Consider the following 18,456-nt stretch of genomic DNA (forward strand, 5'->3'; position numbering starts at 1 on the left):
TAGCATGGAGAGAGCATTGGCTGATGGGAAGGAGGCAAAGAGCAGGAATAAAAAGAGTCTTTTCTGATTGGATACGGGTGACTAGTGGTGTTCTGCAGGAGTTGCTGTTGGGGCTGCTTCTTTTGTCATTGTATGTCAATGATTTGGATGACAGAATTTGTGGCTTTATGGCCAAGTTTGTGGATGATACAAAGGTAGGCTGAAGGGCAGGTACATTGAGGAAGCAGGGAGTCTGCAGAATGACTTAGACAGATTAATAGAATGGGCAAAGAAGTTGCACATGGAATGCAGTGTTGGGAAGTGTATGTATGGTCATGCACTTTGGTAGAAAGAATAAAAACAAAGACTATTTTCTAAATGGGGAGAAAATTCAAAAATCCAAGGAACAAAGGGACTTGGAGTCCTTGTGCAGAATTCCCTGAAGATTAACTTGTAGGTTGAGAAAGTGGTGAGGAAGGCAAATGCAATGTTAGCATTCATTCCAGGAAGACTAGAATATATAATGCTGAGGCTTTATAAGGCCCTGGTGAGGCACATTTGGAGTATTGTTAGCAGTTTCAGGCGCATTATCTAAAAAAGGATGAGCTGACATTAGAGAGGGTTTTTTTTTCAAAAGTTCCTGTATGTCCTCTTTCTCCCTTATCAGCCTAATTTACGTTGTCCTACTATTTTACCACAAAAAGAGAAAATCTGCAGATGCTGGAAACCCGAGAAACACACAAAATGCTGGAGGAACTCAGCAGGCCAGGCAGCATCTGTTGAAGGTTAGCGTTTGGACAGTGGCTCCTGCCAGCTATGTCCTGCTGCTGGAGTGAACTACTACAACCATCTTCCTTTGTACTAAATATGACTCCAGCCAGTGAAAATATTTCCCTTCTATTTTAATAGAATAACAGGATGCTGCATAAAATATTTGAGGATTCAAGGGAACCAACAGTGAGGCGGGACTAATTGTGAAGCTGCTTTAATGATCTGACAGAGATATGCTATGGCCTCCTGCACTGCACAATATATTAATTCAATCTGTTTCTCTGTTCAGGCCTCACCTGCTACTGTTTTATGTACAACGTGATATTCCAGCTCTTATCTGATATTTTCTTGGCAGTCAAAGTTGGCCCACAAAAGGGTAAAAGGCAATCAGCACAGGAGGAGGACTTGCCACTACAAGTACTCAGTCCTGGGAAAAAGCTTTTAATTATATATTAACATGGCAGGTCATTGTGTTTAGGCTCCAAATTGTTCAACAGACAATGTGAAGGCAGAGCATGATAACCTGTCAGGGCATATTGTTATTATCACTGAACAAGTGACTACTTGTCAATAATATCATGAGATACTCCCTCTTTATCTCACAGTTTCTTGGATTTTAATGCCAAAACAGCAGTAGAAACCTAATAACAATATACTATAAATTGTTCCTACTACAGCAATCATCAGAACCAAAATTGGCATCCTTAGTTTCTGAGGAATCTACACTAGGGATTTAGTGAGCAAGAGTCAAGGGAGATGTCAAGAATGGTAAAGGAGGCCAAATCTTGTGTAACACTTTCGAAAAAGATGGTGTAACAACCATCAACGGAGTCTTCTACAGAATATTTGCTGAAGGTACTGGACTGCCTTCCAGCAAGCTTCTAAAGACTGACATGCTAATATAATAGTGTAATGATCTGCTTGTACGATGTTCTCATGCATAGCAACAACAGTTTGTGGTCTCTTCAAGGGTTGCTGCATTGAGGCTCTCCTGAGTTTCATATCTGCAATAACATCTCTTGGATATTCTCAAGACATAACCAGGCAGGCCATAACACCAGCTGGGTGACTGCTTTGCTGAACACCTTTGCTCCATCTACTGTGGCCGCCTGGGTTTTTGCATTGACAACCATCTGGTTATTCTCCCTACTCCCACACCAATATGTCTGACCTTGGTTTCCTTCACTGCCACATTCCACCTAAATGAAACTAGATGAACACTACCTCATATTCTACCTAGTTAATGTACAACCTTGTGGTATGAATATTAAATTCAACAATCTTCAGGAAATGCCCCCTCCATCTCTTTTTCCTTTTCCCTCTCCTTCCAATCTACTTGGCCTTTATCACCAGGTCTCCTTCCCTCCCCCATCCTCTCCATCTGCTTGTCACTGACACACTTTTCCCAATGGCTGCCATCAACCATTACCCCCTCTGGCCTCCCCATATCCCTCCTTTGGTCTATGCACCACCTTTCTCTCCTGTTAAATTAGATCATTCTCAGTCCTTCCAAATAATGATGCTATTATCATTCTCCCTGTCCCTCATCTAACCTTACCTGGACTCAACTATCAACTTTCAGGTCTTACTTCACCTCTTCCCTCTGCCATTTTATACATGCTATCTTCTATCTTTCAGACCAGATGAATGGTCTTGACCCAAAACATCGGCTGTCCATTTCTGTTCATAGATGTTGCCTGACCTGCTGAGTTCATCCAGCTTTTTGCGTGTTTTCTTTGATCCAAATACTCACCCCAAAAGACAGGTTGGGAAATTAAATTTATGAGGGCAATAGTTGGCTCTGTGCTTTCACATAATCTCCTTTATGACAGTTAAGGGGGCATGTAAAGCAGCTGTCTAATAACAGAACAGTTCTGGAAACGGAGAATGTTACATTATCATGATGAAAACATAGCAAACCTTAAACTAATGTGTGGCTTGGTTCCCAAAGCAGCAAGCTAGCCCAAGGCATAGAGCATGGCTGGTCTCAGGGCTACAGATGGGACTTTGGAAGTCTGAACCCCAGGCATGTCTTGACAGTACACACCTAAGGCAGGTTTGAGCTACAGCAACCTCTTATTTTGCCATCAGACCTTGGAGAGCTAAGAGAAGCTGGCAGTAGGACCTCAGACAAGGATCACAAGTCGTTTGTGCAGTGAAAATTTATAAGGCAAGAAGATCTTAGAATTCTTTGCGATTATTTCAGAAATGGCCAAACTCCTGCAATATGAATTGGCACAAGGAGCACATTTGGTACTTGGACAGATGCTTTTGATTATGGGTGAAAATATGAGACAGATGTTCAGCATTTTAGTTCCGCAGTTGAGGAGGAAATTGAAAGCCGACCTTATTGTCATGAGCTCAATAAAAAACTCACTTGCAGCAGCATCATGGCACAACATCAGATACACAAACACGAGAAAGGCATAAATTAAATGAAAATTATACACTATTTTACAAGAAAGAACTTATTTAGGACAAAAAATGTGCAAAGTGGTCAAAGTGGCCTCATGTTCCTGTACTGAAGTAGAGGTTAGGGTTGTGCAGGTTGTTGTACGAACTGAATGGTTAAAGGGATATAACTATTCTTGAAGCTGGTGGCATCTCTGCCTCCTGCCTGACAGTAGCAGTTAAGGTATTGAACCGCTATTGAACAGTTTTCCAAACAGTTAATTCTTCTTTAAAAGCTCCTTTCATGCCATCAGTATGTTGCTGAAAACCCTTCAGTAAACATTGCCTCCACGTGTAAGTAATGCTATGTCAACAAGAATCAACAGGAGGCAATGATGATATGTTTGATCTTTGTGCACTATATTGCTGGATGTCATCAGAACAGAAGAAATATTAAAATTGTTTCACAAACCAACAAATGGTCAGTGCAGCTGAAGCTGGTTTATGGGTCTGAGCAACATTGAATGCTAGACCTAGATTTGAAATACCTGATGTGTTGAGAGGAGTGTGGTGTGGGGACTGCTGGATTGCCAATAGCTTAGTGAAGAGCATCAGTGAGTGGTATTTTAATGCAGCCAGTATGTATCCAGGTTTCTCAGCCAATCACTGTGTACCTCTATGGTGATGACCCAAGTAAGTCAATAATACTGTGTACTTTTAAGGGATAGTGCAACATTCAATGAGAAGGTTTTCGTGGGTTGGAACTATAGTAGAAGGAATGCAGAGGGGAGTACAGGCATTCAAAGGCTACACCTCATTTTGGTAATCCTCTTTAGGCATGCTGCTGGGGAGCGGCCGAAGAGTTGAAGTTTCACCTGGTGATTTACACGTAACTGGGTCAGCACAGATGGGGGAAGGAAAGGTGGAGGATTCATATTAAACGTCCTGGTGTTGTGCCTAAAGGACCATCTAGAAATAGAATATTTCTGGAGCAACAGTAATATTGGCTGGACCCTCAAACGTATTCTATGGCTGGTATCCTCATGTGTAGAAAGAATGGCTATCTGCATGAGGTATGAGAGGTGGCGATCAAACTAGTGAACTTGGACTTTACAAAAGGTTAAATTGCTGTGACTCGTAGCTCGAGTACGATGCATGATGGCTTAGCCTTAGTGATACATCATCCCCCTGTTCTGCAGAAAGTGTTATCCCACTCATCACAAAGAGAAGAGTGTGGGTCGGCTGTCTGGGGGATGATGGTTAAAGTGAGTGTGTAGCTCAGTGTCCACTTTACTCTCCCCAGGCTCTGGGCCTCCTATAGTCTCCTGTCCAAATGGACAAAACAACAATGATGAATCAGAGCAACTTTTACCAATGCTATCCATGTCTCTTTATCTGAGATTGTCTGAAGATTCTTTGGTATTGCTTTCAAAAGGTTGCCAATATGTTTGATCAACTATACTATTACAAAGGTACAGGGAGATGCAGCCACATCTTACTGATGTTATGTGATCCTACTTGGATTAATTTAAAAATGTCTTGAGTTTGCAACAGAAAATCTGGGTGACAGCACCAAGGAAGATGTGCACAAACTTCAGTTACAAGAAGTCACAAACAAAAATGAGAATTACCATTTTTCACGTCATTTTTTATTAAGTACAGCAGCATATTTTCAAATCAGTTTCTTACAACTCTTTTGTAACAGGTCTTACAAAATTGAATACCTGTAGCTGAGGGGAGAATTTGGGGCTTTGGCTTGAAGATAATTTTGTACTTGAGTCCTTGGTCAGAAGATGGAGATGTAGAGGGATCAGACGTATCAAAAAGGACACAAAATTAGAATAGATTAGATTAGATTAAATTTTATTGTCACTGTGCTGAGTACAGATACAAAGCCAAATGAAATGCAGTTAGCATCTAACCAGAAATGCAAAGAATAGTGTTATTTACAAAATAACTGTGAATAAAAAGTAAGTGCTACAGCACACAACTATAAAAGTACTGAGACAGTACAATATGGGTGCAATACTGCTTTTTTTTGTAATTTATTTTTTTATTGAAGTTCATCATCAAACAAACATTTCCATAAGATGTATTTCAGGTATTGTACATATATATCATATAATCATAAATATCACAAATCTCCACAAAGTATTTATCTGGGGTATACACTTATAGAAAAGAGTGGAAAGAAAAAAACAAGTAAAAGGAAAGAACTATGTACAAGTAGGGAGTGATTTTTTTTTTACAACAGATTCATTGATTTGTGAGAATAAAATCAGGCCAATGAGGCATTATGTAGTTAAACCATTTTTCTCAGTATGAATCAAATTGATCCAGCTTATGATTTTTTGTAAATGTCCATTGTAATTTCCATCCATGTATTTAAAGTTGGGCTCTCCTGTGATAACCATTTCCTAGTAAGAATCTTTTTACCAGCCACCAACAGTATATTCATTAAATATTTATCTCTTTTCAGCCATTCTTGAGGTATATATCCAAAATATATGGTCTTGCTCTCCAAGGGTATTTCACATTTAAAGATGTCTTGTAGGGCATTGTGTATCCCCCTCCAATAGTTTTTGATAACAGGGCAGTCCCAAAAAATATGATAATGATTTGTATTTTGATTTCCACAATTTCTCCAGCAAACAGGGAAGTTACTATCATAATGGGATTTCTGAGAGGGTGTAATAGAATATCTTATCAAGTTTTTCCATCCATTTCTGTGAATTGGTACACTTCTATTGATACCTCCATATTGTTGTCCATTCTCCCTCAGATATAATTATCCCTCCTTCCTTCTCCCATTTTGTTTTAGTGTATGAAATCAAATGTGTTTTAAGATTTGACAACCCCTTATACATGCTTGAAATGATTCTACTACCATTATCTGAATTATATGCTTTTCTAAAGAGCTCTATCAAACATGTACTTGCCTTGGTTACATTTTTGAAGACTCTTATTAACATATTGTCGCATCTGTAAATACTGAAAAAATCTTGTTTTTCTAATGTGTTTCTCTTTAAGCATTTCAAAACTGAACAGTGTTCCTTCTTTCATTGTGTTGCAAAGAACTGTTATTCCTTTAGCTGTCCAGTCCTTACATCTAGCATCCAATTTATTTGGTGTAAAATCTGAGTCATATGCACACTGTTTAAGAATATCTCCCTCTAGATTATATTCTTTGATAGTAGTTTTCCATATTTTAAGAGTCAATTTCACCCATGGGTTATCAATAGTATTTATGTACCTTTGCAGGTTGTTATCAGCCAAAATTGCTTGTATGGGGATGGGAAGTACCCGCTCCTCAATGTTTTTCCATTGAGCGTCATATGATGGGTTGCACCAACATATCACAGCTCTCAACTGTGCTGCAAAATAATAATCTCTAAGAGAAGGTCGGCCCCACCCCCCCCCCCACTTTTCCTTTGCTAATTGCAAAGTTTTGAGAACTCTAGGCCTTTTACCCTGCCAAATATACCTTGATAGCATCTTGTTCCATTCATTGAATCGATTTTGATTAATCTCTGTTGGTAGGGTCTGAAAGAGATATAACAGTCTGGGCAGTATATTCATTTTAATAGACTTAATCCTTGAACTGAGACTGAAAAAATGAATCAGGTTCCATCTTGCCACATCTTCCTTAATTTTTTTATATAAAGGCTGATAATTACATTCTGATAATTTTACCAAATCTTTTGGCATAATGATGCCCAAATATTTGAAAGACTCTGTGTGCCATGCCCAGGGGTATCGACTTTCAATTTCTCTTGGTGGGCTATAGTAATATGAAAGTAATTGTGTTTTATCTATGTTGATCTTGTATCCCGATAATTGACCATATTGTTCAAAGGATTGCATCAATTTAGGGAAAGAGTATGTTGGTTGCCCTAGATAGATCAAAATGTCATCCGCATTACAAGCCAATTTATGCTCTCTCCCTTTAATAGTAATTCCCCTGATATCTTCATTTTGTCTGATGTTTTGAGCTAATAGTTGCAGATATAACGCGAGGAGTAGTGGTGACCATGCACAACCCTGTCTCGTGCCCTTTCTAGGGTAAGACTATTTGATAAATATCCATTGATTTTAATCTTAGCAGTAGGATTGTCATATAGTGTCTCTATAGTTTTAATAATTGTGCCTTGGAAACCAAATCTATATAAAACTTTGTAAAGAAAATTCCAATTAACCGAATCAAATGCCTTTTCAGCATCCACACTTATCACTATTGCTTTGAGTTTATTTTTTTGTATATGATCCATAATGTGAAGTGTCCTTCATATATTACCTTGTGTCTGGCTTTGCCATATAAAACCTGTCTGATCGTTACGTATCAGTATGGGTAGAAACTCCTCTAATCGTTTGGCCGGGATGGAGGTAAATAATCTATCATCTACATTAAGAACGGATATTAGTCTAAATGACCGGCATTCCATTTTATCCTTGCCTTCTTTCGGTATAGCTGAGATTATCGCTTCCTTCCAACTGGGTGGCATTTGTGCCTTTTTTAGAGCCCAGTTCAGTGTGAGGAGTAAAATAAGAATTAACTCATTTTTTAAATTCTTTGTACCACTCTGCCATATACCCATCTGATCCTGGTGACTTGCTTAATTTAAGCCTACTAATTGCAGCTTTTAATTCAACTTCAGTTATGTCAGCAGTCATCGTTCTATTTTGTTCTTCGCTTAAAGTGGGTAACTCTAGAGAATTCAAGAAGGTGTCAATTTGGGTTATGCTTCCCCCTGGAACTTTGGAATATAGTGTTTTGTAAAACACTTCAAAAGCTTCTTGAATTTCACTTAGCTTATTTTTTATCATTTTCGTTCTTGGGTCCCTAATTCTATGAATTGTATTTTCTGCTTTTTTTTTTCAGTTTCCACACCAGTATTTTCATAGATTTCGATCCACTTTCATAATGTCTCTGTTTCAGAAACATTAAGTTTTTCCTGATTTCTTGCATAGCCAAACTATTTATTTCATTCCTAATTCTTTTAATTTCCCCTAATGTATCCTGTGCCAAATTCAATTTGTGTTTTTTCTCTAGTTCCTTCAGCCTATTTTGTAATTCTTGAAATGTTTTATTCCTTATTTTTTTCTTATATGAAGATATCGATATAATTTTCCCTCTTAGGACCGCCTTCAGAGTATCCCATAAAATAAAATAAAAATGAGAGATGAATCCTCCCCATTATCATTAAATTCTAAGTAGAGACTAATTTCTTTTTTAATTTGTTCCTTAAAGTATGGATCATTGAGTAGACTTGAATTTAGTTTCCAAATAGTATTCTTTGGTTGTAGGTCAAAATCAACAGATAATTATATAGGTGCATGGTCACTTACATCTATTGTCCCAATTCCACAGGTGTTTATTTTGTCTTTGTCTTTTCGAAATGCTATGAAATAGTCTATTCTTGTATATACAGAATGGGGAGCAGAATAATGAGTGGTAATCCCTTCTGTCAGGGAAAAGGTCCTTCCATATTATAATTAAACCAACGTCCTCAAAAAGGGTATTAACTTTCTTATGTAAGGATTTTGTTTCATAGGTTTTTCTATTGGAAGGGTCTAAGTTTGGTTGTAATTGTAAATTTAAGTCTCCCCCACATATCAGGAGACCTTCTGTTTTCGTTACCATAATATCAGTAATTTTCTGAAAGAAACCAATATCACTTCCCAGGGGTGCGTATATGTTCAATAGAGTAACTGAATTTCTGTATATATTCCCCGTTACCAGAATATATCTGCCTGCTTTATCTCTCATTTCGAATACTTTTTCAAAATTTAGCTTACTTGAGATAAGAATAGCAACTCCTCTCCTATGTCCTGATTTATATGAGGAGAAAAATGGATTAGTGAAGCCCATTCTCTTTAGTTTTTTTTATGCTCATTATCAGTTAAATGAGTTTCCTGTAAATATACTACATGGGCTTGTTCTTTTTTCATTTTGGATAAAATTCTTTTATGTTTGATTGGATTTAATAGCCCATTGACATTAAAAGAAATGAATTTTACCTTGTCCTTAGCCATCTTTATTTATCTGTCAATGTATTATTGAAATTAGAATAAAACTTAATCGATCTACTCCCTGAACAAATAAGAACCAAGAAATGCAAACAATAATGAAAATGGCAATGAACGTGTGATTCCAAGGCTGAGGTCTCTAGTAGATGACCCTGTGTTGAGCTAGAGGAAATATCTAGCTGTGGGGGATAACCCCTCCTACTTGTGAGTTGAGGGCCCCCATTGCAGTATTCATAAAAGTCAGTGAACAAATCCATTACACAGAAAAGATTTCTCTTTGTACTCCTTATATATTATATATGTGTGTGTGTGTGTGTGTGTGTATATCATACACACGTACATATATTACATACATACACATATATGCACTCATATATTCTCATTTTGGTTGGGAAAAAGGAGTAAGTGAGTGAATAAAGAATAACAACTAAGTAATATAAAATCCACATTATAATAAGTATTTCTCGAGATTGGTAAATCACCATCTACTTTTGCTTCTGCTTAGCTTCTTAACATTTTTAAAGTTAGCCAAACCTTATGGCTCTTCTGAAGGGGGTGAGGACTGTCTTTGGGAATCTCCTAGTCTCTTCCTGATATATTTCTCTCGGCCTCCTCCCATCTCCTGCCTTCTCGATTCTCGCACTATTTCCCAAGCAGAGCGGGATAATTCCTCAGCCAGGCTTTCCCTTGTTTTGGTCATGCTGACAGGCAACCCTCTGGCCTTCATGTCTGTAGTCGCCTCTTCCACTGTCTGGTACAACCGCGTCCCGTTGTCATAAAACACTCGAAGTTTAGCAGGGTACAGAGTTTGAAATCTAATCTCTTTTTGCTTTAGTACTCACTTTATTTCGGAGTATTCTTTGTGTTTCTGCAGGACCGCGGGGGGGGGGGGCTAACCTTGGTCGAAATATATTAATTTATCGTCTAAAAACACTCTCTTCTTACCCCAGGCCATTTGTAGAATCTCCGCCTTGGTGCTGTTCCGAAGGAATTTAATTATTATTGAGCGTGGCTTATCTTGGGTAGACTTCGGGACTAACGCGCGGTGGGCTCTTTCGACTTCCAGCTCCATAGCCGAGGGAAGATCCAGCGCATCCCACAGCAACTTTCCGACAAACTCCATCATAGATGAGGCTTCCGCTCCTTTGGGAACATTGTAGATTCTGATATTTTTCCGCCGTGATCTTCCCTCCAGGTCAAGCAGTTTACCTTCTTGGTGATTTAATATTTTTATTGTCTTGCTCAGTATCTGTTCCAGGTTTTGAATGCGATCTTCCACCTTCTCAATGCGAGTCTCTGTTTTTTGATTGACGCTGGTGAGCTCTGACTTAATATCACAGAGCTGCTGCTTTATTGCTTTCTGAAACTCCCTTATCTCTTTCAGAATTTCGATCATATTCACCGCTTCGCCTGAACAAGGCCCAGCATCCGCCTCGCTAGCACACGGTCGGGTAGGAGAGCCACTCGCTGCACTCCTCTCGGCCGCAGGCTTCACAGTGTCACTTTTTTTTATTTCCATTCCTTTTCCCCATTCTTGCCCCTCTTTTCAGTTCAAATATTTTTCAAAAATATTATATTTGACAGGTTAATGGGGCTTAATACGCGTTTTTCCGGAGGAGCTAGTGACTCAAGCTGCCATCCTCGACAATGACGTCACCAGAACCCCCGGGTGCAGTACTGCTTAGTGCTGTGATGTGAGGTTCAGCAGGGTCACAGCCTCAAGGAAGCAGCTCTTCCTGTGTCTGCTGGTGCAGGATCAGAGGTTCCTGTAGTGCCTACTGGATGGGAGGAGAGTAAAAAAGTCCATGGTTAGGGTGAGATGCATCCTTGATAATGTTTTTTGCCCTGCCCAGGCAGTGTTTATGGTAGATGTTCTCAATGGTGGGCAATTGGGTGCCGATAATCCACTGGGCAGTTTTCACACATGCTGGAGTGCTTTGCGATCCAATATGGGACAATTGCCATACCACACTGAGATGCAGTTGGTGAGTATGCGGTGAAAGTACAGCGGTAAAGTCCGTCAGAATCCTGGGACAAAGGTGAGCTTTCTTGATGCTCCGCAGGAAATAAAGGCTCTGTTGTGCCTTTTTGATCCGGATGGAGGAGTTCAGGGACCAGGTGAGATCCTCGGAAATGTGGACACCAAGGAATTTGAAGCTTGATACACACTCCACTACAGCTCCATTGATGTAGATGGGGACATGAGTTTGGCTCCTAGCATGCCTGAAGTCCACAATGATCTCCTTGACAAGCTTCCTGTAGGCAGTAATAGCTAAGATGTGTCAGTTAAAGGACCTGGTCAAGAACGTTCAACAATCTCAGATGAATTGACAGATTCAGTGTTTTAAATGCCATACTTTATCAACTGCAACACTAGCCTCTGAGACTGCTCAGCGTAAAACCCACCAGTCATCCCCCAGACCCCCATACTTCACTTTCACTTTATCTTTGCAAACTTCACACTTTTTTTCAGAGACTAGACAACGTCTATCATGAAATGAACAGCATAGAAACACTTTGTGAGACTCTCAGTGACACACATCCCTCTGTGCTGCAGGACAAAATGGTGCATAATCATAAGATTATGCACTATTAAAGCATGGCTTTAACCAGAAGGAAGAGACTTGATTCACAAGCATTGGTGGAGGCATTGCTCAAACAACAGATGGCAGCATCCTTAAATTTAATGGAAAACCGGTACTAAGGCAACATGCAAGGCTGATTAGTTGATGTATCTCTAAAATAATATCATGGGTAGATTTATAAATGTGATTTGCAATAGTCATTTTGGCTTTTACTTTCCATTGTGACCCTGTGGTAGGTCATAGGAGAGGGGCTGTAAAATGATTTGTGAGTAGGACCATAAGAGCTTAGGATATAGGAGCAGAATTAGGCCCATCGAGTCTGCTCTGCAATTTCATCATGGCTGATCCACTTTTCCTCTCAGCCCCAATCTCCTGTCTTCCCTCTGTATCCCTTCACGCCCTGACCAATCAAGAATTGGTTATTTATTGTTTTAGCTGGCAACCAAAATGCCCCTGCCTTTTGAAAATAGTTTAAAAAACTATTGATGTAATTATAACATTAAAGAAACACTTGAATTACTTTTGTGCTACCACCATTCCTACAAATTTAAATAAAGAAACACAGCTCATCCTATCTCTACATTTTTTCATCGCAACTGGCGATGGGCTCATGAATCCTGTACTGTGGAAATGCTGAAGAATTCCAACACAATTCTGCCTCACGGCTGGACTCCATGTGGAATCCAGCAGCAAAGAACAGCTGGGAAACATGATTGGAGTTTTATCAACAAAACCCAATAAAACCTAGGCCTGATATTTTCTATCCATTGGGCTTGAGGAGGGAAATATTGACTGCTCACTTCTACACTCGTGGGAGAGTTGAATCTATTACTTTCCTTGTAGCATACAGACTGGATAAAAATTTGTTCCTTTAATGGCTCAGCCATCTTTGTTAGTTGCTAATGTGTTGTTAATGAGAGGAATGGGTTGGAAAGGATTTAAGTGAGAAGGCTCCTGCAGTAAAGCTGCTAATAAGCATTAGTGTCTAATAAGTGTATGGGACATTGGAAAAAATGTTGAATTTCCCCATAAGTATCTATCTATCTATCTATCTATCTAGAAGAAGTCTGGGTTGTTAAAACAGCACACAGATATTTTGGATTTGAAGCATTGGATTTGAGTGCAGAATTTTGAATGGAAGGTTACAATCTACTGGCTCATGATTTGCAGGAAATGGGTGAATGTTATAAATGGTGCTTTTATCTCCAAAATTATCATTGATCAGCTGTTGAAGTTAATATTCTAGTATAGTGCAATAGAGGAATTCAAACTTCAGGAAAGACTTTAAGAAATGATTAAGTTATTTATAAGAAAATGTTAACTTTTAGGTGGTTTATTTAGATAATAAGTAGGGTATAGTTTATGCTGAATAACAGGATAAACCATTAACAGAATGTTATATCAGTATTTAACAAAGAGGAAGATGTGGAGGATAGGTAAATCAGTGTTGAATGTAGTGATATTCTAGAGTATTTCGAGGTAAAGGGGGATGTAGTGTTGGGTGTCTTAAAGAGCATTAAGATGGATGTCCTTAAAGCCTGATGGGATATATGCCAGGTTATTGAGAGAGACAAGAGAGGAGATTGCTGGGTCCTTGACCAATATCTTTTTGTCCTTTCTAGCCAGAGGTGAGGTTCCAGAGGACTAGCAAATAGCTAATGTTGTTCCATTATTCAAAGGAACCAGGGAAAATCCTGGAAACTATAGACAGACGAGTCTCACGTCATATTGGAGAGAATTCTAAGGGATAGGAATTTATGAGCACTTGAAAAACCATGGCCTAATTAGGGAGAGCAAGCATGGCTTTGTGTCAAGGCTTAGTAACTTGACTGAGTTTTTTTAATGAGGTAATGAGGGGGATTTATGAAGGTAGAGCCATGGATGTTGTATACATGGATTTTAGTAATCATTTGACAAGGTCCCTCATGGGAAGCTTATCACAAATATAAAGATGCATGGGACCCATGGTGAATTGGATGTTTGGATTCAGAACTGGCTTGCAGATGGCAGACAGAGTAGTGGTCGAAGGGACTTGTTCTACCTGGAGGTCCTCAGGGATCTATTCTGGAATCTCTGCTGTTTGTGATGTATATAAATGACCTGGATAAAAATGTAGATGGCTGGGTTTGTAAGTTTACAGATGATATGCAGATTGCTGGTGGTGTGGATAGTATAGGAGACTAGAAATGAATACAATGGGATATAGATCAGTTACAGATATGGGTAGAGAAATAGTAGGAGTTTAACCCAGCCAAATGTGGAGTATTACACTTAGGTAGGTCAAATGTGAAAAGATCGTACACTGTTAAAGGTAAGACCTTTAGCAATGTTGAAGAGCAGAGGGATCTTGGAGTCCAAGTTCATAGCTCCATAAAAGTGGTTACACAGGTTGATAGGGTGGTTAAGAATGCATGTGATATGCTTTCCTTTATTAGTCAAGGCATTGAGTTCAAAATTCAGGAAATCATGTTGTAGCTCTCTAAAACTCTAATTGACCATGTCTATGGTATTGCATACCGCTCTGTTTGTCCACTATAGAGCGCATGTCAAGGCTCTCGAGAGGGTGCAGGAAAGGTTTACTAGGATGTTGCCAGGATTAGAGAACACAAGAGTCTGGACAAACTTGGGGTGTTTTCTCTGGAGCAGCAAAGGTGAGGGGAGATCTGATAGAGGTCAATAAAATTATGAGAGGCATAGATAGAGTAGACATTTTTCTAAGGGTTGAAATGTCTTATACCAGAGGGCATGCACCTAAGATGGCAGTGGGTCATTTCAAAGGAGATGTGAGGGGCAAGTTTTTAGAGGTCTGGAATGCACTGCCTCTGGGGTGGTGGTAGAGGCAGAAACATTAGAGACTTTTTACAGCCATTTAGATAGACACATGATTGTGAGAAATTAGGAAGAATATGAACATTGTGTAGGTAGAAAAGATTAGTTCAGTTAGCCATTTAATCACTAATTTAGTTGGTACGGCAAGCCATTGTGGGCCGAAAGGCCTGTTCCTGTGGTGTACTGTTCTGTGTTCTATTTGGTGGATATGGCGGATATAATATTTCTGTGACTTGTAATCTTTAGATAATGATTAACAACATCACATTGAGAATCTTCAAACAATGGAGAAGGACAGAAAGCAATGCGAAGAGGATGATTACTCATATTGTAGGATTATGAATGTCAAAGGTTTCCTGGGCATTCAGGAAAAGGGAAGTTTTCCCCAGCTGCACAACCCCATCCCTATGCATGAGGTCACGACAAGCTTTCCCCAGACATCATTCTTTCCTGTGTTGCTGGTTTGTCCAGACAGCTTCTGGGCTGTACATTTTCTGTCACTTTCTATCAATGTCCTACCCATCCAAGGTGTGCTATAGTAAGCAGACTTCTAACAAATGTTCAGCAGTAAAAATGGGTGGAATCCCATCCCCGATCAGTCAATCAGTTCTAATTTCTCTTCGTGCACACAGCTGCCTACCCAATACCTACTTTTCAGGTGTAGGACACAGATAAACAGAGGGATTCATCAGACATTATTGATAATATTCTTTGATCATATAACAGAGATATGCAGAACACCTAATAACCAAAAGTCCTATAAGTAACCAATGTTATTTTCAACAATTTATGTCCCTTCAATAACTGTTACTAGTATACTGAGACCCAGCAATGTCAAAAAAATAACACATGCTTGATTCGGCTGTAACCATAGAAAAGTTAAGAGAATATAAGAATTAGGAGCAGGAGTTGGCCATCTGGCCCGTCCAGCCTGCTCTGCCATTCTATAAGATCCTGGCTGATCTGGCCATGGACACATCTCCACCTACCCACCTTTTCTCCATGACCTTTAATTCCCTACTATGCAAAAATCTATTCAACCTTGTCTTAAATATATTTACTGAGGTAGCCTCCACTACTTCATTGGGCAGAGAATTCCACAGATTCACCACTCTGTGGGAAAAGCTGATCTTCCTTATCTCCATTCCTAAATCTACTCCCCCGAATCTTGAGACTATGTCCCCTAATTCTAGTCTCACCTACCAGTGGAACCAACTGCCCTGCTTCTATTTTATCTATCCCTTTCATAATTTTATATGTCTCTATAAGATCTCTTATTTACTTTTCCTCCTTGTTGAGTGTTCTTACAAAGGTGCATATTGCTGAAAAGGCTCTCACTGGTATCTCGCCATACAATTTATTTTGAAATTTCCTCTTCAATTGGAAATTCTTGCTGTTGTAAGTGCAGCACTGTTCAATTCCAAATTTTTCCAGCCAATGGGTAGAGAATGGTGCTCAAATATGCTCAATTTACAGTACTGATGGTGAGGTAGATTTCCCATGAAAATATTATTAAGGACCACATACCAGTCATTGATATTTTATTAAAATTGTTTTCATTTAAGTACCAAGGAAATGATATCTCTCAGAACCTTGACACCAAGGTGAAGGCAAAATCAAATGATTCATGAAAGTATTTTATAAGTTTAATGGTTCCTGTGCGCAATGGATAACTTGAAAACATTACCCTGAAACACCAAAAGGAAGTGCTGTAAAATCTGTTCAAGATGACTAACAACTTTGTCCTCAAAAGAAAAGGTTTTAAAGCTTGAATAAAGTTCGATTTGAGGCTCTGCAGGTTTTATCCAGCACGTGTGATAGCATTTAGAAAGCTTTATGTGGGAACTGGCATTTGTTTTACAGTTCCTTTGGAAGGCCTCAAGAGCCAGTCGTACTTTGAAGAGATGCGAAGAAACTACATTAAGGAGCTGAGTGGAGCCATTAGCTTGCAGGAGAAAAGTGCACAGAGCAACTCTCAGCGTTTTTACCAACTCACAAAACTCATGGACTCAATGCATGAAGTAGGTGTGAGTTGTTGGATAGCTTTCTTTTCATAGTCTTCCACTATTAGTAGTCATTGAGGATTATTATTAATATTCCATTATGTGTTTTGTAGATATTTTAAAAATTATGTTAACCATGCAGTTCATATGACAGTTAATAACCAAACCATATTCCTGGAAATGGAGATTGTTGAAATGCTACAACAAAAACTCTTTTAATATGTTAAAAGACAATCATTTTTTTCCAGTTCCCATTTCTCTTCAGTAGCTTTTACCCCAGTTAAACTGAAACTACTAAGTGCTCACAGGACTATGATCTCAAGAGGCAACTGTCAATCACTGGTACCTTTATCATTGTTGTTAATGTGTCAGAACTCCACCTGACTTCTGAATTGTAATAGTCAAGTCCTATCCTATCAACATCACCTGCTCTTGCACTTCATCGTCTCAATGAAGTCCCTGGTTAGCAGTGATGTAAAAACCTTAAGTAATTCCCACATCCCTCATTCAGTGACACTGAGGCTCAACATGGTTCTCCAACTCAAACACGACAGTCAACAGAGATCACTCTGTATTAAGCCTATGACTAACTATTCTAATTGGCACATTATTAATTTGCCCCTTTATACTTTGAATAATTTTGTTTTAGCTAATTGAATTTTTCTTTGAGCATCAGTTCCAATTTCTTGCAATTTTCATGCGCGGGATTTCTCAACATTTCAGATGGAGCCTGCACATGTCCACACCTGTGTGATAGACAGATTGTGTTGCCCTGTTTTGTAGAGGTATCTTGGAAGCCAAGACTTAGTGATCTCATTAAGCTTTATTCTGTAATTATATTAATCGGATCAGTGGTGGCTGTTGTTGATAAATACTTGAAAATAAAATTACTGAAAATAAAAAATCACTGATTGCAATTTTAAGTGATAATCATGAGTTGTTAAGTGTTTGATATGACTCTCAAAATGACTTCTGGCTTCAATCATTACATCTAAGATCTAAAGAATGAAGAGATTGATTCAAAATGTTGAAAACTGAACAGATAAAAGAAGCTCATTAAGTATTGGTAACTCTACTGTTTTCTTTCAATAGCTTGTCATGAGGCTGCATCATTTCTGCTTGAATATATTTTTTCAGTCCCAAGCACTGAGGGTGGAGTTTCCAGAGATGATGTCAGAGATTATAACTACACAGATACCCAAGATCTTGGCTGGGCTGGTGAAGCCACTGCTCTTCCACAAGAAATGAGGAACACTCGCTTTCTCTTTGCTGCATCAGACTGCTTTGATTCATGGGCAGGATTTTTTTGCATTATGCAAGCTTTATTCTATTTTTGTGACCATGACAGTACCGCAAATGAAAATTGTTTTCAAATTGATTAAAAAAGATTTAGCAATGATGTTTGGTATCAGTTTTTGTGGAAATACATTGTTGTAGCTGCACTACGTGTTTTATAAGCAAAGAAATGTGAATTTAGTCCTATTTATTATGGAATTTTCAGATCAAAAAGATTTTCTATCTTTTGGTACTTCCTAACATTTTGTAACATTCAAGTTATGTAAAGTTCCTGCATCTTCTGTAATGTTAAATGGAAATGCTTTATTCTTCAGTTTGAAAGCTGCATCACCCCCAAAATTTCTTCATTCATCATATTTCATGTGCATAACTAGTACCTAATTTCAAATGGTCTTCCTTTATTATTTCCAATCACAAAATCTTGGCTATTCTGTTCTTCTCCTTCTGCCACAGCCACCAACTGTTTTGAGTGCTGTTTCACTGCAGGGGAAGGAAAACAGTCCATAGGTGACTGTGTACACAAGGTTATTCTTTTTTTGAAAGATATTCAGTGTTCATGTAGTTTGGAAACTTTT

At 38.8% G+C, this 18,456-nt stretch overlaps 1 protein-coding gene across 3 annotated transcripts in view; it reads left to right on the forward strand.

Moving 5' to 3' along the window:
* The window catches only part of LOC140726642 (progesterone receptor-like), a 299,505-nt gene extending 281,573 nt beyond the window's left edge, over positions 1–17,932 (forward strand). For 2 of the 3 annotated variants that reach the window (XM_073043275.1, XM_073043277.1), the window contains 2 exons: positions 16,446–16,603; positions 17,678–17,932. In XM_073043275.1, the coding sequence (XP_072899376.1) occupies positions 16,446–16,603; positions 17,678–17,833 (314 nt within the window). In that variant the 3' untranslated portion in view covers positions 17,834–17,932. The remainder of the gene's footprint in view (positions 1–16,445; positions 16,604–17,677) is intronic. The other variant, XM_073043276.1, reaches the window with a different exon arrangement.
* Positions 17,933–18,456: the final 524 nt, after the last annotated feature.

The sequence above is a fragment of the Hemitrygon akajei genome, chromosome 4 (genome assembly GCF_048418815.1).
Source record: "Hemitrygon akajei chromosome 4, sHemAka1.3, whole genome shotgun sequence".
Lineage (NCBI taxonomy): Eukaryota > Metazoa > Chordata > Chondrichthyes > Myliobatiformes > Dasyatidae > Hemitrygon > Hemitrygon akajei.